This window comes from Pelobates fuscus, chromosome 8 (genome assembly GCF_036172605.1).
Source record: "Pelobates fuscus isolate aPelFus1 chromosome 8, aPelFus1.pri, whole genome shotgun sequence".
Lineage (NCBI taxonomy): Eukaryota > Metazoa > Chordata > Amphibia > Anura > Pelobatidae > Pelobates > Pelobates fuscus.
The window spans coordinates 73,264,899-73,287,777 of record NC_086324.1 but is presented as its reverse complement, the minus strand read 5'-3'; the positions used below and the strand labels follow the sequence as shown (position 1 = coordinate 73,287,777).

At 37.4% G+C, this 22,879-nt stretch overlaps 1 protein-coding gene across 2 annotated transcripts in view; it reads left to right on the top strand.

Moving 5' to 3' along the window:
* Positions 1 to 2,702: 2,702 nt before the first annotated feature.
* The window catches only part of COL6A2 (collagen type VI alpha 2 chain), a 31,876-nt gene continuing 11,699 nt past the window's right edge, over positions 2,703 to 22,879 (top strand). Inside the window, exons 1-20 of one of the 2 annotated variants that reach the window (XM_063430056.1) lie at positions 2,703 to 2,861; positions 7,591 to 7,692; positions 7,845 to 7,904; positions 8,437 to 9,050; positions 10,877 to 10,897; positions 13,414 to 13,479; positions 14,314 to 14,367; positions 14,471 to 14,515; positions 14,622 to 14,648; positions 14,732 to 14,758; positions 14,844 to 14,888; positions 15,621 to 15,674; positions 16,123 to 16,185; positions 16,804 to 16,866; positions 18,316 to 18,405; positions 18,696 to 18,758; positions 18,847 to 18,909; positions 20,415 to 20,477; positions 21,233 to 21,295; positions 22,607 to 22,657. In XM_063430056.1, the coding sequence (XP_063286126.1) occupies positions 7,599 to 7,692; positions 7,845 to 7,904; positions 8,437 to 9,050; positions 10,877 to 10,897; positions 13,414 to 13,479; positions 14,314 to 14,367; positions 14,471 to 14,515; positions 14,622 to 14,648; positions 14,732 to 14,758; positions 14,844 to 14,888; positions 15,621 to 15,674; positions 16,123 to 16,185; positions 16,804 to 16,866; positions 18,316 to 18,405; positions 18,696 to 18,758; positions 18,847 to 18,909; positions 20,415 to 20,477; positions 21,233 to 21,295; positions 22,607 to 22,657 (1,626 nt within the window). In that variant the 5' untranslated portion in view covers positions 2,703 to 2,861; positions 7,591 to 7,598. The remainder of the gene's footprint in view (positions 2,862 to 7,590; positions 7,693 to 7,844; positions 7,905 to 8,436; positions 9,051 to 10,876; positions 10,898 to 13,413; positions 13,480 to 14,313; positions 14,368 to 14,470; positions 14,516 to 14,621; positions 14,649 to 14,731; positions 14,759 to 14,843; positions 14,889 to 15,620; positions 15,675 to 16,122; positions 16,186 to 16,803; positions 16,867 to 18,315; positions 18,406 to 18,695; positions 18,759 to 18,846; positions 18,910 to 20,414; positions 20,478 to 21,232; positions 21,296 to 22,606; positions 22,658 to 22,879) is intronic. The other variant, XM_063430057.1, reaches the window with a different exon arrangement.

Sequence of the window (22,879 nt, the reverse complement as noted above, 5' to 3'; positions counted from 1 at the left end):
AGCAGATACATTTTACTTTATTTTCATGGAACTCTTGGGAAGAATGGAACATAATTCCCTGAAACGTAAGTATTTAAAGTAACATTTAGATCTTGTTTTTACTAACCCAGTAACACTTTCAAAAGGGAATAAAAAGTATTGCAATGGTGGATTGGAATATGCATTCTGTTGAAACGTTAAAAAAATTGCCTTTTTTCTTTTTAAAGAGTTGCCTTTATTCTCTTTTTTATGTTGGTAGGTCGCATTATTTTCACATTTGATTATGGAATATTTATAAAGATTATGCTTTATTATTTTATTTCTACATCTGTATGAGATATACATTTTCCATTATTCACAATGGAAGAAATTGGACAGAAACATTTGAACATCTATTTATATCACTAGTTAACCGCTTTAGTCGTAGACATGCTTTCTTATGACCAACTCTACACCAATTTATCTATCACCTTAGGTCAGAGGTAGGAAATCTTTGGCACTTCAGATGTTGTGAACACAAATACAAAAAGATAAGTCCTGCGCTCACTCCCATCACTCCTGGGCTGCAGCAACAACCACAGTACACATCATCCCCAATATAAACAGTAAAAAACAAAAAAAACGTTACCTGCGCTCTCTCCTAAATCCCTATGTATATTTAAACAAATTGAGGTCATTTAGTTACTCCAATAGCCATTGGAGGAAATGCCCGTCTGCCAACGTGAAGGCAGATCCCCCTAGGCGGGTCCTACACTGACTTCAGATGTTGTGGACTACATCTCCCCTGATGCTTTGCCAGCATTATGACTGTAAGAACATGATGGATTATGGTGTATGTAGTCCACAACATCTTTAGTGCAGAATGTTGCCCACATTTGTTCTAGGTTCCATTGTTAGAGTGTACCTGTCATTGTACACGCAAGTTTGTTGTCCTAGTAAAAATGACAACAAATGTATATATCTTAATTTAAACCAATTTAAAATGCTGGCTGCTCCCCATCTACTCAGCATTATACATGTGTGCCGCTAGCAATGAAGCCAGCAAATCAGTGTCAGCATGGGGGATTGGGTGTTACAGCACTCTAGCAAGCACGGACCTCCACGAAAGGTGGCAGTGGAGTGAAAGGCAACAGATAGATATATCTTTAACAGCTTTTAAAGCACAAACATGTCTGATTTATCACTATGATAAGTCATATGTTTGCTGCTTTGAGTCTGTTCAAGTGAATCATCCATACCATAGTCAGTTTTAAGTGCTCCCTTACAAACTGAGGCTCACTTGAACACGCACACTATCCTGTGTCAGGTGCCAGTTAGCCCTCATGTTTGGATCCAACAGTTCAATGGGATATTTTCACATCTGGTAACTATCAGGATTTCTGCTTAAAAGAAAGAAAATAAAGACCCATGGCACGCTTGATGCCTAAAAGTAATTCACTACAAGAATGTCATGTAGGTCACAGTGGGAAGAATTGGTATCCCATGCAAATTACATGCTGCAGGAGAGCAGGATGGTGGCAGGAGAACAGAGGTCAGGGAGTTGCCTTTGATTTTCCAAGGAAGGCCCACTGACCTCATTCTTCAGATAACATTTGACCTTACTAAGTCTCTAGGCCTTTGCTCCACTCTTATGGTGTTAGAGTAAATGTGTCTGGATCTCGTTCCTTATTTTTCAAAGCTACCGTGCCACTATAGCCTTGCAATATGTGGGTTTTGTTTTTAGAATGTTAGATAAACATTGTTAGATACAGTTTCAGAAATCTTTCATCAATGTGGATCACCTGATAAAGGAGATATGTAATTCCTAGTGGATTTCTGAAAGGTTTGGGTTTAGAAACCTTTTTTATCAAAATGTTTGAATATCTACAGATGACCATGATGGGTTTCTATAAAGTTAGTTATTTTTTAAGGATTACTCGTTTTCACTAAATTGTGAATTGTAAAGGGTTTAAAATGAATCTAAAGCAAATTCAAAATTTGGGCCGAACTTGCCTTAGTGGAAATTTTGCTTACTTGGCGACTTTTTCCAATCTGGCTATTTTGGCTTACAATTCACACTTTAGTGTACAAACTCTCTACTTTAGAGCGTCTCTACAAATGTGGTAGCAATGTTCATTAATGGGGTCTTTATAACTTTATTCGACACTGACAGTAAAGTGGATATTACAGGAACATGTGATAGATCCTATTTTAAAATAAGTACACACTGGAAGGAGAAAGAAACTGTAAAACTACTCAGAAAAGCCCCCTATGTCATATGTCTTCTTCATCTCTACACATATGCTGTAACATATATCGGCGGAATTGAAAAGCTGAGTAAAATAATCCACATCTAACCATTCTAAAGGCGTGGCACCCTGGAAGAATCTCTTAAAGGTCTATTTTTTCTATAATTTATAATTTCTCCATAGCTATAAATAGGGAACTTGGGTGAAACATATGTAAGGGAGACTTTCAGCAATTTAGAAAGCACTCCAAACTGCCATTTGATTAGTGCATAGAACTAATTATCATATGGAGAACATTAAGTAAAAAAAAATATTTTTTTACTCAGTTCTGAGGGAAAATGATGGGTATATAACTAAGGGGTCTGCATTCTGTTAGTTGGCCCTTAGATCTAAATTCCACCTAACAGTGGACCCACAGCACCTCCTCGTGGTAACCTTGGGGAGGGCAGACACAAATAGTGGAAGGGGCTGACCCAAAGTGAGCAGTAGAAAGTTTGCAGAGAGGAGTCGCAGAGTGCAGGGAGCAGATTATTCTGTCCTTAAAAGAAGCTCCCATCCTGCAAAAGAGCAGCTTCTCCAGCCCCATCGGATGATGCACTGGTCCAGCAAGCAACTTTTCCAATAGACGTTTAGTTGCATTGCTTTGTCGAGGAGGTAACATATTCTTTTTTTTCTGTGCTGTTTGTTTTTGTTTCACTGTATGAAGGATTTTATTTTTTTCGTTTTTTTTTTTTAATTAGGGGGGAGGGGGGAGGGATGGGGCAGATCAGTATTCTTGTTTCAAAGTTATTATATTGTCAAATACTGCATTTGTCTGTTATTTTTGTTTGTTTTGGTGCATAGAGACATTGTAATCAGGAATCATAATGTGTTCAAATGAGCCAAGTCTAGTTAGCATTCGGTGTTTGTGGTGGATGGGCATTATAACAACATATTACTGCCAATGTGAGATCATTATATCTTTCTCAACGTTCGGCTTCTGTTGGTTTCACTGCCATCGTTGGAATCTGTGTTGGTGATCTGAGCATTCTGTTAGGATGCGTTAGAAAGCTGCTTTCTTTTAGGAGTTCTAAATGAAACCAGAACCACTCCTAAATTTGTAACGGTAATATATTGAGACCCTCTGCTGCCTGTGAGATCCCCTGTACCCTCTGTGTAACAATAACTGACTGAGACCCTCTGCTGCCTCTGAGATCCCCTGTACAACAGTGACAGAGTGAGACCCTCTGTGTAACAGTAACAGAGTGAGAGCATCTGTGTAACAGTGACAGAGTGAGAGCCTCTGTGTAACAGTGACTATCTGGGACCCTCTGTGTAACAGTGACAGAGTGAGACCCTCTGTGTAACAGTGACTATCTGGGACCCTCTGTGTAACAGTGATAGAGTGAGACCCTCTGTGTAACAGTGGAGCCCCTCTGTGTAACAGTGACAGACTGGGACCCTGTGTGTAGCACTGACAGAGTGAGACCCTCTGTGTAACAGTGACTATCTGGGACCCTCTATATAACAGTGACAGAGTGAGACCCTCTGTGTAACAGTGACTATCTGGGACCCTCTGTGTAACAGTGACTATATGGGACTATCTGTGTAACAGTGATAGAGTGAGACCCTCTGTGTAACAGTGGAGCCCCTCTGTGTAACAGTGACTGACTGGGACCCTCTGTGTAACGGTGACAGAGTGAGACCCTCTGTGTAACAGTGACAGACTGGGACACTGTGTGTAGCACTGACAGAGTGAGACCCTCTGTGTAACAGTGGAGACCCGCTGTGTAACAGTGACAGAGTGAGGCCATCTCCTGTCTGTGCAACATTAACAGACTGCCTCTCCTGTAACAGACTCACTGTGTCATTCACTTAAGTAATAATTGTTTGGAATTCTATCTGCATTAAAACTATCTGAATTGGAAACATTCTCCAAATTAACTATGCTTTCAGTTTGGGTATTATCATCCACATTTTTTAATTGACTTTCGATTCCTGACAATTCTTACCGTGAGGCCCTCTGCTGTCTCTGCAGGAGTGATAGACTGAGACCCTCTCCTTTCTAGCTGTGAAATAGTTACAGTATAACTTGCATTAGTGGGCCACAAATGTAAAAATATATGGTTGATGTGCCATTGATTGATCCATTTGATGCCCAGGTAAGAATATATTTGTAATAAGGCCTTCTAGGACTTGTACACAATATTTACAGAATTCCATAAATTGCTTTTTGTTGTTAGTTTTTTTTTTTTTAAATCATTTAAAGCTGATAATGAGGAGAATTACCCGGCACAATATTTACTTAAAGGGAAACTATAGTGCCAGGAATCAAAGTTATTTAAAAAACCCTTCTGTGACTTACCTGATTCTAGCCCCAATGTCCCTGGGGCTGGTTCATGCTCCACCTCCGCTCCTCCCCCGCCGACGTCAACTGGTGGGAGACCTAATGCGCATGCGCATGCAATAATACTTCCATCATAGGAAAGCATGTATTATGCTTTGCTATGGGGTTTCACATGATGCTGGGTGTCCTCTTGTATAGTGTGAGGACATCCAGCATCAGTTAGGCGACCAAAAAGTAGCCACTAGAGGTGAAGTTAACCTTCATAGGTAATTATTGCAGTTTATTAAAAACTGCTATTGTTAACTTTGCAGGGTTAAGGAACCTGGGACACTGCACCCAGACCACTTCAAGGAGCTGAAGTGACCTGGGTGTCTATAATGTCCCTTTAATAATATAGGCATAGTGCAACATTTCTATGTATTCTTTGTATTTCAATAAATAGATATTGATCGTTTTCTACATATCTAAAATCCATGTTAGATAGGTGGATATCAGTGTAATGCAGAATATCTGGGGGTGGAGGGCGGTTTAACCTTTGGGGTCAAAAAGGCAATAATTTGCCTTACGTTAAAGCAGTGGTTCTAAAAAATTTTTTACTGAGACATAATTTCTAGATTGCATTGTCTATAGTAGTTCCCAAACATTTTTTGGGATGAAGACACACTTTAATCAGCAACATTTACAAGGCATATTTGTTTTAACATTATCAGTGGTTTATGCCATTATTACATTTGCTCTTTATAGAGAGATAAGTATACTTCTAGCTAAACTGACTTATTAGTTTATTAATAATTGCAAAATAAGGATTCAAAACAAACAAAAAAAAACACAAAAAACATGAAAAGGGACACTCTACGTGCCAAAACAACTTTAGATTAATTTAGTGTTTTTGGTGTATGGATCATACTCCTGTAGTCTCACTAATAACAAACAAAAAATATAATTAAAATGAACACTCTACTCGCCAAAACAACTTTAGATTTAGATAATGTTTTTGGTGTATGGATCATACTCCTGTAGTCTAACTATTAAACCATCTGCCATTTAGAAGTAAAATCACAGTTTGTTTATGCAGCCCTGCCTGTGACTCATACAACCTCAATGCCAACTTCCTGTAAAAAGAGATCTAATGTTTGAACTTCCTTTATTGCACAGTGTGTTTAATCTAGAATTTCATATCGCTTGCGCTATTGATTTCCCACTAGAGCCTGCAGAAGTCTCTCATGCTTGATTAAAGTTAAATTGACTTTGATTAAAGTTAAATTGACTCTAAAGCATGGGTAGCCAACCTTTTGGCTTCCCCATACCACATTGAATGAATAGGAATTGTTCTGACCACACATAAAATATATAATATAATGAATTTATATAATACAACTTCTAAAGCCCTTTTCTTAATTTTGATTGTATATTTGTTTAGTAGATAACTTCCTTCTTTGTTATGCTTATGTAGGATTGCCATATTTAAGGATACCAAATTAGGGAGCTATCTACTAAACACATACACATGGATATACATATGCACAAAACAAGATAACAAGTCCTAATGTTAATCTACCATGCTGTACAAAAAAAAACCTTATTAATGCTGTGTGAGTCCAAGGCCGCTAGGCAAATTATGCAGCCGCCTAAGACGCACATGGGGCGCAATGTCTGGGTGACTGGCAGGAGGGGAGCACACTGCATAGCGCTCCCACTCCTGACAGTCACTTCATGTGGCATGGCCGAGCGGACCATGGTAGAGGATCTTCTGTGTCCTTTACCCAGTCTGAAAGGAAGCTGTTTGTTACTCCCAGTGAGCAGCTTCCTATCAGACTAAATAGAGAATACAGAAGATCCTCTGCCATGGCCTGCTCGAATGTTGGCAGACGCAGGAGGGGAGGGGGAAAAGAGACCACTGGTAGAGCGATGGAGGACAAAGAGGCACACAGAAGGGCTGAGGGGGAGAAAGAAACCCACAAAGGTGCTGGGGGGAAGAGACGCATAGAGCATCTGGGGAACGGGACAAAGACACACAAAGGGGCTGGGGGACGAAAGAGACACAGAAAGTTGGCAATTTTTGTTTTGGGTGTGGGGGGATACAAGTAGCTGATCTTGCCTAGGGTGGAAAATAGTCTTGCACAGGCCTTGTGTGAGTCTTATCCAAGAGATGTGTTGCCAGAGTTGCATAAACAGATTTAACTTCTAAATAGCAAATAATTAAGCAGTGAGCATGACCATTAGCTTTACTAATCTAAAGTTGTTTTGGTGCTCTGAATATCCCATTCAGGATTGCATTATGCCTATTGCAGCTAGAAGACAAATTGTTTGTGTTACACTTTCAGGTTTCTTGTGCCATGACAAACCAGTTGAAAAATACTGGTTTGGGAAACTATTTTATGTTTTATGGTTGCAAAAATACCTTACCTTTGTGACCAATTCGTGTACTGTATGATATGCAACAAAATTAATTCTTTAACATATGTCGTCAAGACTCCAGGAATTTTACAGAAATCAGATCATGTTGGGCAGGTGTCTGCGGTCTCATGAATATGCTATTTCCAGCTAATGGGGAACCACCAAAATAGCAATGGGATTCAATTTTGAATTCCGATCGATGGTTTAATAATCGCAGAGTTTAAAATTATTACACAATTTGAGTTATCTGTTTTCTGAAATCGATTACCATAACAACAATGAAATCGATTACCATATATAGATCTTATATGTGATATAAGATCTATACATGGTAATCGATTTCAGTGTTGTGTCTGCATATAACATGTTAGGAGGGCTTGCTAAAGGCAAAGATTCACAGGTTCTGGTTTGCTAGTGATCATGTTGACTAAAACCCTATATTGCTAAAACAATGTCTCTTTTTTGGTTCACTGGATTTCAAGTAAGTTTACTGTCTTTTTTGTATTTATTTATTTTCTTGGTTTTAAAGGGGATTGCTGCTTACTATGCCCAGTAGGGCATTGCAATTTAAAATAAAATGTGTGTTATAAAGGGTTAGAGTAACCCTTTAAGGAATAACTGTTTCTTTTTGTTTTTGAATAATATTTTATATCTCTGCAGTGACAACCATGACTCGACTACCTGTATTGTGTTTGCTGCTCTGCTCTGTGTTTCATTCTCTCTTGGCACAGGATGATGTTGATCTGGCTCAATCATGTGCAGGTAACTGGACCACATATGCTGACACTGTAACAGATTTAACAGATGTCCAGGCATTTTATGATTTTGGCCAAACCCTCATGCATAGCTGCTCAATTTTACATAATTGCACAACTTTATCTTAACACAATCTCCTTCAATGTTCTCTTTCCAAGCGATGTCTTGCGCTACACCCTCTGATGAAAATTCATTAAGGTCATATCAAATCTCGTTGGGTAGGTTTGATGGTTACCCGTGCCATATGTTTAAAGATATATCACAGAGCATGCATCTATGTAGAGGGATCCATGTTACAATGGGTAGATAATAAAAGTGATATGGTCTCATTTATGTTCCGCTACCCAGAATCTCTCTGTTTGTTGATTGACATGTTCTGTGTGGTCTACTTGTGGCACTTCAAACTACCTGCATGGTCATTTTGTACCCTCTTAATGAAGAATGAAATGTTCTGTGTTCCATTGGAGCATTTTTGTTTGAAATCCTAACTGTACACAGATACTTTGGTTTCACATTTCATACCACTGACTTGTTTCGTAAGCCTTCACTGCTACTTTTGCACAAGAAAGTATATTTATGTCCACTTGCATCCTTTTCACTGAATACGCATGAATGTAATACAGCGTCTCTTCTTTACACTTGCACATTAACATATTCCTGTAATGTCTCCAAATCTTACCTTGTACAATGTTCAGGAGTTTATTGTGTTCAACTCTATACACTGACAAAATCCATGTGGTCTTCCTACAGATAAGATCAACTGCCCAATCAATGTATACTTCATCATTGATACATCTGAGAGTATCATCCTCCAAACTGCACCAATCCAGAGTTTACTAGATCACATGAAACGCTTCATTCCTAAATTCCTTGAGAAGTTGGAGAATGCGGCATATCTAGACCAGGTTATGCTGTCTTGGCAGTATGGTGGCCTCCATTACTCAGATGAGGTGAAATCATACAGCAAAATGACCACCAATAAGAATCAGTACATAGAAGATCTCCGCAAAGTGCAGTACATTGGTCGCGGTACCTTTACAGATTGTGCCATCTCCAATATGACAGCTGAAATTCAGGCTCAAATCCAGACTCAAACCGAGAAAACCACCAATTTTGCCATAGTTATCACAGATGGTCATGTGACTGGAAACCCATGTGGTGGTGTGAAGTTCCAGGCAGATAGGGCTCGGGATCTTGGAATCAAGTTGTTCGCTGTTGCTGCAAGCCATGATGTTTATGAATCAGGGCTTCGAGAGATCGCAAACCTTCCTCATGAGTTGTACCGGAACTCATACACTGTGACCACTGCTGCAGATCAGACCGTAATAGATGAGAAAACCATTGATAAAATAATCCAGGTCATGGTAAGTATGTTGAACGGAACAGAATACCACACTTACACATTTGGTACGCGAATGTGTGTGTTTGTTTTTGTATCGCAAATATTTTTTAATTATAGAAAAATAATTCCATTCACAAAGTTGTCACACAGAGTTGATATTTTTATTTTCTACTACTGAATCTAATCATTCATCTCTTTAAACAAAACCATTTATGTATTCAGTTGAAAACCACAAGTCAATTAATATCCGTCTGTAATGTGCACACAAAATAGTGATTGACAGCAGCTAACATACTCAGAAAATACACAAACCAAAAGTGGGAAGCGACACCCTTACTAATTATAGTGAAAACATTAAAATAATGAAAAGATCAATTCTGCCATTCCAGAAAGTGAAGGTGCAAAACAATAATAATATTATGAGTAATATGGAGGGTACAAAAATAACAAGCATATTTGGTTTATTAATAAATAGCCAGGGATAAAATAAAAATTGAGGGAGAAAAAAAATACAGTCTGTGTAACGAAGATTCATTGTTCTTGGTCTAAAATACATTTTTGTTTAATTATCAGTAAGTCACCTAAAATGTCCCAGAACAGTTCTGTCCCTAGTCGCACCCCTAATATTAAAGTGGCCCTTAATCCATTTGACATTTTGGGAGGTATGCACAACTACCACCACACACATGCAGTGCCCCACACAGCTCCTATCATAAAGATAAAGCCACACGCACCATTAATCTAACATTTAAATCCCATGTAATACATGAAAACACACACCAAAACATACAACCCCGGTCAAGAAACCGTGGCATCTTCTTCTGACCTGAAGTTCACTCCTTCTCTCCCTTAACACACACACAGGATAAACAAACTATCCACTGGATCAATGGCTCTGACAATGACTCTGCCAAAGCATAGACTAGTGAGGAAATCACATCATCTCAAAGACCAGCCATGCACTTCCTTAATGCTTCCAGGGAGCTTATGGTCTGCCCTTCTGATGGTTGCAGATCAGTCAACATTCCCTCTTATTCCAGTATCTCAGTGTTACTCATTGAGGAGTGCCAGACTAGGAGGAGTACGGACTGTGATATTTTCCTGCCGTAGATAGAGTCCTAGACCAAAGCTCCCCCCACAGGACTAAATTGTGGGGTAGCTGAAATTACAGCACATATATTTAAATCACACAGCCTGTACCCACACATAGCCACCTCACACACACAGCTTACCTATACACTCACAGCACACACAACTTATGTCTAGCACATGCAGACTCCCAACACACAGCCTATACTCACAAACACAACACACTGTTTCCACACAACACAAAGCAACCTCCACTCTCTTCCCCACACACATGCATAGCAACATTCAAAACAAGCAGACTGCTAGACAGTGACAAATTCTAATAAAGATGAAGACAGAGGGCTAAGTGAGACTGGCAGATAGATAACGGGGACATGACAGTTTGAGCACAGAGATGTGCAGTGTGAGATTTAAAAAGATGTGAAAAGAGACTGCAAATATGGGATATACAAGGGGGACAGGGGGTCAATGACTTGGTGGTACAGCCGCTCAAATTATACACAAACAAATATGTCAGCGTATATATAAGCGTATATACTATAGCGTATATATTTTAGCATTAGAGCAAGTTCTATACCTATAGAAATATATAGTGCAAATCAACTATTCAATTTGTCAAATATATTTCTAATATAAATGGAAAAAGTTATATTTTTTTTCTAGAGACTACATTCTAACTGACAGAGTTATTAGTTGCTCGTATTTGTTTTAAAAAATGTTAAACATAACTGATTTTATGTCTTCTTTGTATTTTTCCAGAAACATGAAGCTTACGGAGAGGTGTGTATACCCACAGTCTGTACAGTTAACACACAACTGGGGATGTATATGCAATAATAATACAGAGTGCTCCACTGCAATGACACATAGAACTATGTACTCAGCATATTTAAAAAATTGAGGGAAGATTTGACAGATAAAATGTTTGATATTTAGAATTTTACATTTTTTTTTTTTTCTAATTTAACAATAGTTTTCTAATTTAACAATAGTCTAACAATACACATAAATAAATTAGGGCACATTTTTAAAAAGACGACTATTAAATCTGCTACGTAAAACAATGTTGATTCATAAGTAATAAGTCTTCATGCACGACCATGTTTACAATTCTTCTTAATTGTACAAAATCTACCTTTCTATGCTCTTCTGAGTTTATATTTTGGCATTACCTGGAGGTTTATTAAATAAACAAACAAAAAAACTCGAACTGTGGAAAATCTAACAAAGCATACACATATTTTAGGTCAAAATAGAATTAAAGTTTGATAATTTTTCTTTCTGTTTTCTGCATTTTTGGTGTAAAATTTGCGAGTTGTCAATTTTCCATTTTATGATTTTGACAGCTAATCGGCTCAAGTTTAAAGTAGGGCGTTTACAGTTGCGTTAGGGAATTCCTAATTTCTAAATGCTCAAAAATGCTATACTTTATATATTAACTAGCCAACTCGTTATAATTAGGGTTTATATATAGTTAAAAATAAGTTAAATTATAAAAATCACAATTGCCTTATTAACACACTACTAAATGTGGAGCTGTCATTTGTGTGGAGGTGCCAGTTCCTTATTCCCTCACCTCAGTAAATTATGTTAAAGTCCTTACTTTAGCAAATGGTGCCGCAGAGGTAAGTTAAAAAAAAGTAATTTGTGGTACTTCTGTGTCCAAGGCAATGTTATCTCCAGACGATGCACCTAACGTGCTTGTCTGAGAGTAATGCCATATGAATACATGTGCGCTCTGACATTCCTTCCTTCCCTACACACATGGCACTGTTAGAGTTTAGTTGCAATAAAAAATAAAATCGAAAAACAACTATTGAAAATTAAAAATAAAATGACACAATCCATATCTAACTTTTAGGTATTCATTAAGTATGTATAAAAAAATAGTTCTGCTTCTGCTTCAAAGGAACACTCCAAGCACCATAAAAACGTTAAATTAATGAAGTTATGGTACCTGGATTAGTTCTTTAACTACTGTGTGATGTTTCATCCATAATGATGACACCTTGTACTGCATTTGCTCCTTTTCCACTTTAAAACATAGCACTTAGGGCTAACTTTAAACAATAAGTTACTTTGCACATGCACATATACAAGAACATTTTATATAGTACACTGTTCATTAATCTTTGACTACAGATGAATGTTATGGATATTTACCCAGGACATACTTAAAAACGAGAGAAATCTCAATGTATCCATCCTGGTAAAATATTTTATAAATATAAATATAAATGAAATAAATATATACTGTACTCATACAACCAGTGTGTGTATTTCCATATTTAACCAGGAGATGGCAGTAGAACACTGTTGCTGATATAGATAATGGCAACCGTTATTAAATATAATGATACTGTTTGTGAAGATGAGATGTCCTGCACTATATTGCCACTGCTGCAGATTTTACAAAAATGAGGTTTGACATGCATATATAATAATTAAATACACACTCATGAATTTGCTAAATATGTTTAAAGTAGAAAAAAATATATATATATATATTTACTTTAAATAAGGAGCATGAAATGAACTAAAAAGAATAAAAGAATAAAAATAAAGTGTAGTTGCTTTAAAACAAAATGTTTGTAAAGTATGTCCAATTAACTGAGCCTTGGCCAGATTTAGAAAAAGAAACCTCGTATCACAGTTCCAGGGGATATAACTAATCAAAAATGGTCTTCTTTTTCCTTTAAAATTACCTTCCAGGTGTACTAACTACTTTTATTAATCACATTTCAGCCTAAGTGCCTGTTATCGTCTTAGAAGATTACTTATCACTCCCAGTTTCATGTTGTTTTCTTTTTCATGTAGAAAGTACACATTTAACTGGGGGGCGTATGTATTTTTTATTTGTTTATTTGCATTGCTTTTTGCTTTGTGGGTTGTGTTTTTTTTGTTTCTTTGGTTTTTTGTTTCTCTCCTATGGCGGTCTGCTGCCTCTGCTTTCGGTCAGGAATACATGCCCGTGCCTAGTAGTCTGGCCATATATTATGTAATCAATAGAGAGTTTGAAACTTTAAATCAAATAAAATTATAGTGTAAGACTAGTTCACAAGGCTAAAACATGAACAAAATTGAGAGTTTTATAATTGACATATTAGTTGACTCATTATAGTTAGGATTAATAAAACAAGCCCTGTTTTTCCAAGTATTCTTTTAGAAGGCATTATGAGTAATGTAAGTGCATTAGCAATTATAGAATACATACATTATGATTCATATCAAATAGTGTCAGTTAATTCAATTGATAATATACTTAATTATATATATTTTTGTTTTGTTTTTTTCAGTGCTACAAACTCAGCTGTTTGCAGATTACAGGACCCAAAGGTATGCCAGGGCCAAGAGGACAAAAGGTATGTATAGTTATAAAATAACAATGAAGCCACACTAAATATTTGTATTGTTGCCCCTCACTAATAGCCAAATATTGATTTAAATCAAAACATACAAAAGTGACAGTACACTTATATAATAAGTTACCCAGTCAAACTACAGAACTGGAAAATGGAAAGGAACAGAATCAGTAGACGTTACATAAATAGAGGAATACACTCTACAGAGGGTAATAATGTACAAAAACTGGAATAGGACAAGAGCTAATGTTGCCCTCACAATGACACAAGATATTTTGACTTGTCTGTCCTTAAGGAGTATATCTTCTTTCTCATGAAATCTTCTATAACCACGTTGCCTTATATAAAATATGAGGAAGTAGAAAGACACAATTGTGCAATATTGTAAGACAATATTGTTTACTAGAGCGTATGCACTCACAAATTTGCAGATAAAGTGAGCATATCGCCACTTCTGGTGGTCAGATTCCCCAACTGGAGCACCAGAACGCCAATGGTTTAAAAGACACAGAGAATATAAATAAATGAAATAAACTAAAACAAAACGGAGGCTTCCAAGTCCCAATGTGTTTAGTCTAAATATAGACTTATTTATCTAAACCTGAAGATGTCTCTGGTTTAGACAAATGCATTGGAACCTTGAAGCTTATGTTTTATTTTGTTTAGTTGAATGTAAGGATTTGAGTATGTTTGCAGTTTAATTGGAAGTTCTTATTTTTCAACAATAACTTTCAGAAAAAAATTGAAGGAGATAAATATTCTTTACTTGCAAAGTGCAGTACTATCACCCAATACCAACACATTTATTTGACTTTTGTTGCTGTCTTCTTTTAGGGTGCAAAGGGAAATGCTGGTGACCCTGGAGATTTAGGAGCAAAAGGACGACAGGTGAGTGCCCTACATGTGGTCTAAGATAATGTTAAGTTAATCTTGAGTCTCCATTAAGAACGAAAGTATTCTGCTTGTTAGTAATGAGTTTCTGTCTTTTTAGGGGGACCCTGGAATTGAAGGACCAATTGGTTACCCTGGTTCAAAGGTAAGTCTACTTGATAAGGAAGAAATACGGCAATAAATTATTTTATTATTTTGCTCTACCTTAGTATTGTCCATGGTCTTACATTTTATTTTCTTGTATTTTACAGGGACTGTCGGGGTTCAAAGGGGAAAAGGTAAAGGGGTTAATTTTGACTTTTGATATGGTATCTGAAGGTATACCATTGCCCAAGTAACACTTTCTATTTTTGTTACACAGGGAGATTTTGGTGGAGATGGACGTAAGGTAAGATGAGTTCTTTTCATGGGACCTCTATATTTTGGTTACTTATGATGTGTATGGAAACTAACAAGTTTTCTCTTTATGTCAGGGAATTGCTGGGTCACATGGAAGAAATGGAACAGATGGACAGAAGGTTAGAATATCTGTTTCACATACTTAAACATTTTAATTAATTTCATTGTCTGATGAGTTTGTCAGTTTTTTTTTTTTACTCTCCATGTATCATTAATACACCCTCATCTAAAGACTAACATGCCAGTGGAATGTGACTCTGAGAATAATGACAATCATTTTTTTGACCCTGATCTTGATTGTTCTTCATTCCAATGCTGATCTTGTGATGGAATGGCTTTCCTTCTCCAGTCAGATCATGGTCTAATTAGAGCCCAGGAGCTTAATTTTCCAGCTCACAAACAATACAGCTCCCATATACTCAACACTCTTGTCCGTATTATAGTTTCTCTCTTATTTCAGCTGAGGTCTCACTTTTTGGGTAGCTTTTTCCTCATGTCTCTTTTGGGTGCACAGGGCAATTTCTAACATACTGATACAGAAACTTGCATATCCATAGGAGTGTTTGAGAAAATGAAATATCCTAAATAGAAGAATACAAATGATATCTAAAGGAGGCTGATTTGAAACGATCCTCAGATTCAGTTGAACATTGCCAAATTCTTTGTCTTTTAAAACATTTGAAAGTTTCAACAAAAGCTGAAATTGATATTATAACTTCTCTACAGTGACAATATATCTCTTAGAGACAGCTGAAGATACAGTCTGACCTTGCAGAAACATCAAAAAAAGCAGTTTGGGTTTTCTTAATTTGTACAGAGACAATCAACAATGTTCTCTTTTTCATTGTCAGGGAAAATTTGGTCGTATTGGTACCCCTGGCTGTAAAGGAGATTCTGGAGAAAAGGTAAGAATACAACTAATAGGACTCTATATTTTACAAGAAACATCCATTTTAGCACAACTTGGTTTTGTTCCACTATAGTATGAAAGTGATAATGTGTTAGTTGTTTGTATAACTAGCTCTTATGTTTTCTGTGAATAAGGACAGTTTGTTAGCAGCCTAGTAGGACGTGACAGTTTTTCTTATCAGGGTTGGATCAGAATGGCAGAGCGTGTTGGTGTGTTATAAATAAAAGGTAACTATAACTGTACCAAATGCTTAGGATTAGCACAGGGAAATATTAATAGTTTGATTTAGAACCATCGTTGGTGTTCATCAGTCCATGCTTTGTCTCATTTTGGAATAGATTTATAGGAAAACTTAAAGAATACAGAATAAAAAAAGTTCATGGTCACCATGGCTTAATGATGAATTATGTTTAAGTCATAATATTTATATTTTCTAATTTCAGGGTCCAGATGGTTATCCAGGAAATGCTGGAGATCGTGGAGAAGATGGAGATGCTGGTATAAAGGTATGAGTTAATACTAAAATGTTGGATTGGCAGGTTCTTCAACCACATTTTGTCAAAGTATCTATAGTATTCAACACAACAGTTGTATTAGTGTTAGTTGTATTAGTGTTACCGCATAAAAGCTATATAAGCTAAGTTAACTTGACATCCTCATTGTGACACCCTGCTTTTACTATTAGAATTAGTGATGCGTAATAATTGCTGTTACACAGCCTTCATTTTTAAACTAATATTTTAAAGTCCAAATGAGACATCTTATTTTAGTTCATGTGACATCTATGAATTTCAGCCCAAGATGGGAAATACCTGATTGCACGACCTTGAAGTATGATTTAAATTATGTAATGCATCATCTAGCAGTTGAGATAAGATAATTAAAGGTGTCTGAGTGTAAATTAGTTTTGTACTATTTGTAAGGATGTTAGATTGAATTTAGTTTACATTTTAATATTGAGACCTTAGTTACAGCAATTTACAAATATTACTGATTGTGAATAGAAATTTGCACAGGAACACTTTGTAATCTATACTCTGTTTATTTGATGTTTTTTTAGTTTAGCAAGTTTTTGTATGATGTATAGGTGAAATGGCTTGGTAATTTTGTCCTTACAATTGCAGGGTGATCCTGGACGTCCTGGTCGTTCTGGACCACCTGGGCCATTTGGAGAAAAAGGAGATAAGGTAACAGAAATATGATGATTTTGTTAGGGACCAGGAAGCAGGCAGAGACAGAACATAGATGCAAAACACCTTTATTAAAAGATAGCAAAAAACGAAATAAACCAAAAGCAAAGCCCAGGAGGCAAGCAGGGGTCATGCACCAAAGCGGGTAGTCAGGCGAGCTGGAATCAGGAGAACGGAGAGCAGCGGAGTGAGGAACAAGGCCAGAAGTCAGGAACACACAGGAAACAGGAAACAAGAAGTCTTCTGGGAAACAGCAAACCACACAAGGGCAAGGAGGTACTGGAACTTGCTGCTTTAATAGACTACACTGATTAGCATAAGGGCTGGATACTAACATCCAGGTGAGTAACCGTGGCAACATTAATGAAGGAGCTGATCGTTAAAAACAGCTGAATAGCTCAGACACAGAGTAAGGAAGGGTTACTGTTTAAAACAGCAGTGAAACCCTGACAGACTTGCTCATGAAAAAAAGGTGTATGTGGTTAAACTAATGTAGAGCAGATTTTGTTTGGGCTTCTCTCTAGTACAAAAATAGTTACATAGATATCCTTGCGCTAGAGGTTGATTGAAGCCTGTTTCTGGCTCTCCAGGCTCACTCTCCTTCATTCTTCCTCCCTAACCACGTGGCACTCTAAAACCTGGGTTCCTCCCAGCACCACGGCCAAATTCCTGGTCTGAGAGGGGCTCAGTGTTAAAGGAGCGCTCAGTGTTTAAATGGAGCACTCAACTTGGCAATCTTTAAAGGAACACTGTAGGGTCAGAAACACAAAGGTGTATTCCTGACCCTATAGTGTTAAAACCACCATCTAGCCCCCTTGGCCCCTCTTTGCCTCCCTAAATATGGTAAAATCTTACTTGTGTTCAACTCTGCAGCTGCTGCCCCTAATCTGTCTGCTTGGCTGACATCATCGGAACTGGTGGTCTGAGCCAATCACAATATTTCCCTATTGGATTGGCTCAGACTGTCAAGGAGGCATTTCAGGGGCAGAGCCAACACAAGTCAAACACAGCCCTGGCCAATCAACATCTCTTCATAGCGATGCATCAAATCAATACATCTCTTTGAGTAAAGCTCAGTGTGTCCATGCAGCGGGTGAAGACACTGAATGGCAGTGCTGCATCACATTTCCCTCTCTACACGTTTAAGAAAATTAGGTTTTCCACTTGCAGAAAGTGTTAAAAAAATATTAATCTCCCTCTCTCTTAAATTTCTTGTCATTTAATTATTGTAAAATCTCCTTTCCATTCTTGTATCAATATACACATTCCCCATGCTACCAACACCACGGTCTCTGCACAATCCTTCAACTCAGTCTCCATAATAATCTCTTCTTACTTTGAACATAATTGTCTCTATTTACAGTTCTTAATATTTATTGTTATGCTTTTGGTGTACCCTTCACGTATCATTCATCACTCTCCATCTTCCTTTCTCTATCATCTCAGGGTCCTGCAGGGAACAGTGGAGCACCGGGATCTCCTGGAACGAAAGGCGGTAAAGGAGGCCTTGGTACAGAAGGACCAAAAGGAGAACCTGTAAGTGGTGTAGACAAGTGGTGTAGATAGTGCACAAATATGTATGTCTTTGCTTACATTTTTACCTGTTTTTATGAGTTCTTTTGAAACAGTCTTTCCTTTTAAGTCATTTTCTGGCATCATGTAGGACAGTAATTCCATTTCGTATCCTGATATTCTGTTCCCCGGCACTCTTTCTCATGCCATGCTGTGCTGCTATCTTATTCATTACTATTATACCTTATACCTACTCTGCTCTTTGTTGTCATGTTGTAATTTTACTTTCTTTCGCCTTTGAATTATACAAAAAGGGACGCAGAGGGGACCCTGGAAATAAGGGAGCTTCAGGAGGAAATGGTTCCAAAGGAGAGAAGGTTAGTGATCATATTCTGCAATAAAAAGTAATACTATATAAAATTGTGTTCTATAACTCACATGTATTTCTTGTTATGTTACATTTAGGGAGATCCTGGCCCAGAGGGTCCTCGAGGCCTTGGGGGAGAAGCTGGACTTAAAGGAGGAAAGGTGACTAGAAGAATAGCATCCTAAGCATGTGTTGACTTTTTTAACTTGTAGGGTACCTTTCTAACACACACTGGTACATGCTAACATTGATATTCCACATTGTTGAATGTCGGACATTGGTCCAAACAGTTTAGTTACTCGGTACCAACTATGACACATAATTCAGGCGTATATACTGTCTGTACATTACAGTTTGTATGTTACAGCTTTCGTATTCTGCTAAATGATTTTTGCCTGTTAGAACACAGGACACGTACCATACATTATTCAAGATAGCGTGTTTGCTGAAGGTCAAACCGTAAATCATTCTGGTGCACTTACTACTGTCTACTTGTGAAAATCCAGCATGGATAGCACCTGCAGACAGCAGTGTATAGAGCCTTGGACACTTACAAAATGTTACAGTAACAATAGGTTGATGAGTACCCTTCTCAAACCAGCTTAAAATCTTTAAGGAGCTCTGGTATAAAAAGACAATAGAACTTTGAACGTGGATAATGCTGCATTGTGAATGCCATCGTAGTCAAGCATGATCAATATTAAAGGCCCCAGATTGTGGGAGAGAGCCGGAACAGGGATATTTGAGTGGGCAAATGCTTAGCTCTCAGGTTACCTCTACTAGACTGCCAAAAATGCCTAGCCCCTGTGTGGAAAGCCAAAGGATGCAAGCAGGAAAGTTCTTGTAATGTAAAATGATGCATGGGATTAATGGAGGAGGTGAGCTGGTACAATTCAAAAAACATTTCCCAGTCATATTAAATGGTGAGGGGTCTTCTGATCTTTACTGTTGGGGAAAAGACCAAGGCAGAAATAAGAGTGGCACTTTAACAGTGCACTTTGCTCACTTACTGTTGCAATGGAGGTTTGGTGGAAATGTGCCAGGGAAGACAGAGATACACACTAATAATGTGGGAAAAGACTGAGTGGCAGACTTAGAGAGAACCATTGGTAATATGGAAAAAATACTGAGAGAGGCCCAAGGATAAAGGCAGGTAAGGTGATAAAAGACTGAGACCGGCCAGGAAGAGACATGGAAGGAAGGAACAACATAGTGAGGAGAAAACCTAGACAGACAGATCATATATATATATATATATATATATATATATATATATATATATATATATATATATATATATATATATATATATACACTACTCAAAAAAATAAAGGGAACACTTAAACAACACAATGTAACTCCAAGTCAATCACACTTCTGTGAAATCAAGGGGTACCACCACTGTCCAATTAGACAGCCTTGTCCCAGGCATATGATATTAAATTTAAATTGTGATACATTCAGGGAGCACTGGGCAAATTTCTTGTAATTACAATTCATTTTATTAATTCACTTGTGCATGTTAAGTCACTAGCTCATTAACAGCATCAAAGGCAAAAAAAAGACAGAGGTAATGATATAACCTGGATGATTTATATGTAATAAGTCCTCCTAAATAAAGGATCAGTATGGTTACAAATCCGAATTTGTTCTTATTTTTCTGTAGGGTGATCGCGGACCACCAGGACCACGGGGAGACCAAGGACTTCAAGGTCCTCCTGGCAGGAATGTAAGTACTTCCATCGGTTTTCTTTTTCTGCATTTACTATTCACTGGTTATGTGTCTTCTTCACTGTCTGTGTACAAATATACTGAGAACCCTTTGTAACTAAACCCCCATTATTTAAGTCAGGTGTTTTTAAAAACTGTTAGCCTGCACCCTTAACGTAGGTGAGTTTAGGTGAGTGCAACCTTTTTTTTCTCGTGTAAACATATTTGGGAGTTCCGGAAAACTCCCTTGGTTTTGCACCCCTCCCTGTCGCTGAGACACTTAGAAGGCAGTGTGTATTTCTGGCACTATTATTCTCTGTCAACAGTTATTCATTTTTATATTTGATGATCTTGAAATAAAAAATAATGATATGTTTGTATGTATGTATGTCCGTCAAGACGAGCTTACTTGGTTTTGCACCTCCCCCTGTCACATGTGCCTCATTACAGGTCCCTATTTAACCTTGCTCTGCAGAGAGTCCCAGAAAGATGGATTTCCCAAAATGTAGATTAATAACACAAGAGCAGGTGGTGCTAAAATAGGATCTGCCAGAATGGGGTACATTGATCATACATTGCATAGGCCTGCAATGTATGATCAATGTATACTGTAACTAAACATTATTTTTGCAAAAATCAGGTGGTTTTAAATCTATTAAACTATATATATATATATAATCGCAGGGCATTTTCCATTTCTTCTCTTATTGTTGTAGTTGTGTCATTGTTTGTCAGCATTCTCAATAATGTTAACTCTTCTGTTCATTCTTCTAGGGGTCACGTGGAGATCCAGGTGACATGGGAGAGAGAGGAGTTTCTGGACAAATTGGACCCAAGGTATATAGATGGTGCTGAATAATTATTTTGCATTAATAAATTACTTTTTTCAGTGGATGCATACACCATAAGAATGTTAATATAGGTGCCAACTGTCCTGAATTTCTGTGGACAGTATCACAGTCAAGTACTGTCACAGCCAAGGCTCCTAGTAATTCTCTCTCCCAACCAGGCTATATAAGCCGAAAAGATACATTCAAGTACTGTAAACAGACACCCCCAGTGGTCAGCTGCCTGTAGACAGAAACCTATTCTAAATAATTGGAAACCTGACCCTGCAGGGACCTGTTTTGAAATCTGCTGGCAGGATGGGACTGCGCACTAAGACCATGTAAATAGAATTTCAGCAATGCTCTGTGCATGGACTTCCTTGAGGACGCAGTTAGCCTGGCCACAATCTTTAAGTGAGTGACAATGCCCCACCACCCCTGATGGGACAGGACCTGCCACCCTTGCGCAGTGCCTTGCGCAGCCTGCTTTCTGTTAACACATACCTACCAATGTTCCTTGCCCACCTCCATCTCAGAAGATGCAAGACCGAAACAGCACACAGTGAGGTTGAAAAAAATCAAGAAACATAACGAAATATGGTGGGATTTGTTTAAAAGTTATAAGTGTTATCCAATTATATTTACGTTATATTCAGTGAGACCCCAACAATATCAACCCAAAGTAATTCTTTCATCATAAACTATATGTTAGAAATACCTATTCTGCACATGCTGCTGTGTTTCCATGGTGGGCAAAGATTCTTAAATACCAATAAAAACAAGTAAAATAAAGGTGCTAAAAATAATCTCCAAACCGATTAAAATATGTATAAATAAAAGCAGCACCAATGAAGTGCAAAAGCGCCCAGAATGCACAGGTAAATATTCTTGTCCAGGACATGTTTTTGATGCAGCACTCTAACATCCAAGATGCAAGAATGCATTTGAAAAAGTATCATGAAAATCTAGATATTTTTGGCGGAAGCCAGGTACATGGTTTCTTCACCATTCTTCTTATTGTAGTAGACTAACATATCTGGCAGCTAAATCCATGCCACAGTCAAAGTTGCATAGTTCACTAATCTTCCCCATATCAGAATTTAGGTTAAGATCTTCTATAAACATATTAGCATATCATCGTTAAAAATATCACTAATAGTACTAAATTACACTATACTTTAATATAATTTTAATACGTTACTATATACAATGAGAGAATTCTGTCTATGTAAATCATTAGTAGCTGTGAGCCACGGAGGGACATTCAGAGTTCTGCTGTTGGAGAATAATTGCTTGTTAATGCACTGATCTTTTTGTGCAGGGAGACCGAGGAAGACCCGGTATCAGTTATCCAGGACCAAGAGGTCTATCGGTGAGTATAAATATCCATAGCAAAATTTGCAAACTAACCTAAGGGAATTTGTATTACTCAACGAAAATTATTTTTTTAGCATAATTATACATTTTTGCTTGTTGAATCTCTCAATAGATATCAGATTGAGTAATATATATATATATATATATATATATATATATATATATATGTATGACTTTGAAGGGCTTTGGAATATCAAAGTTTTACTAAATTTAAGGG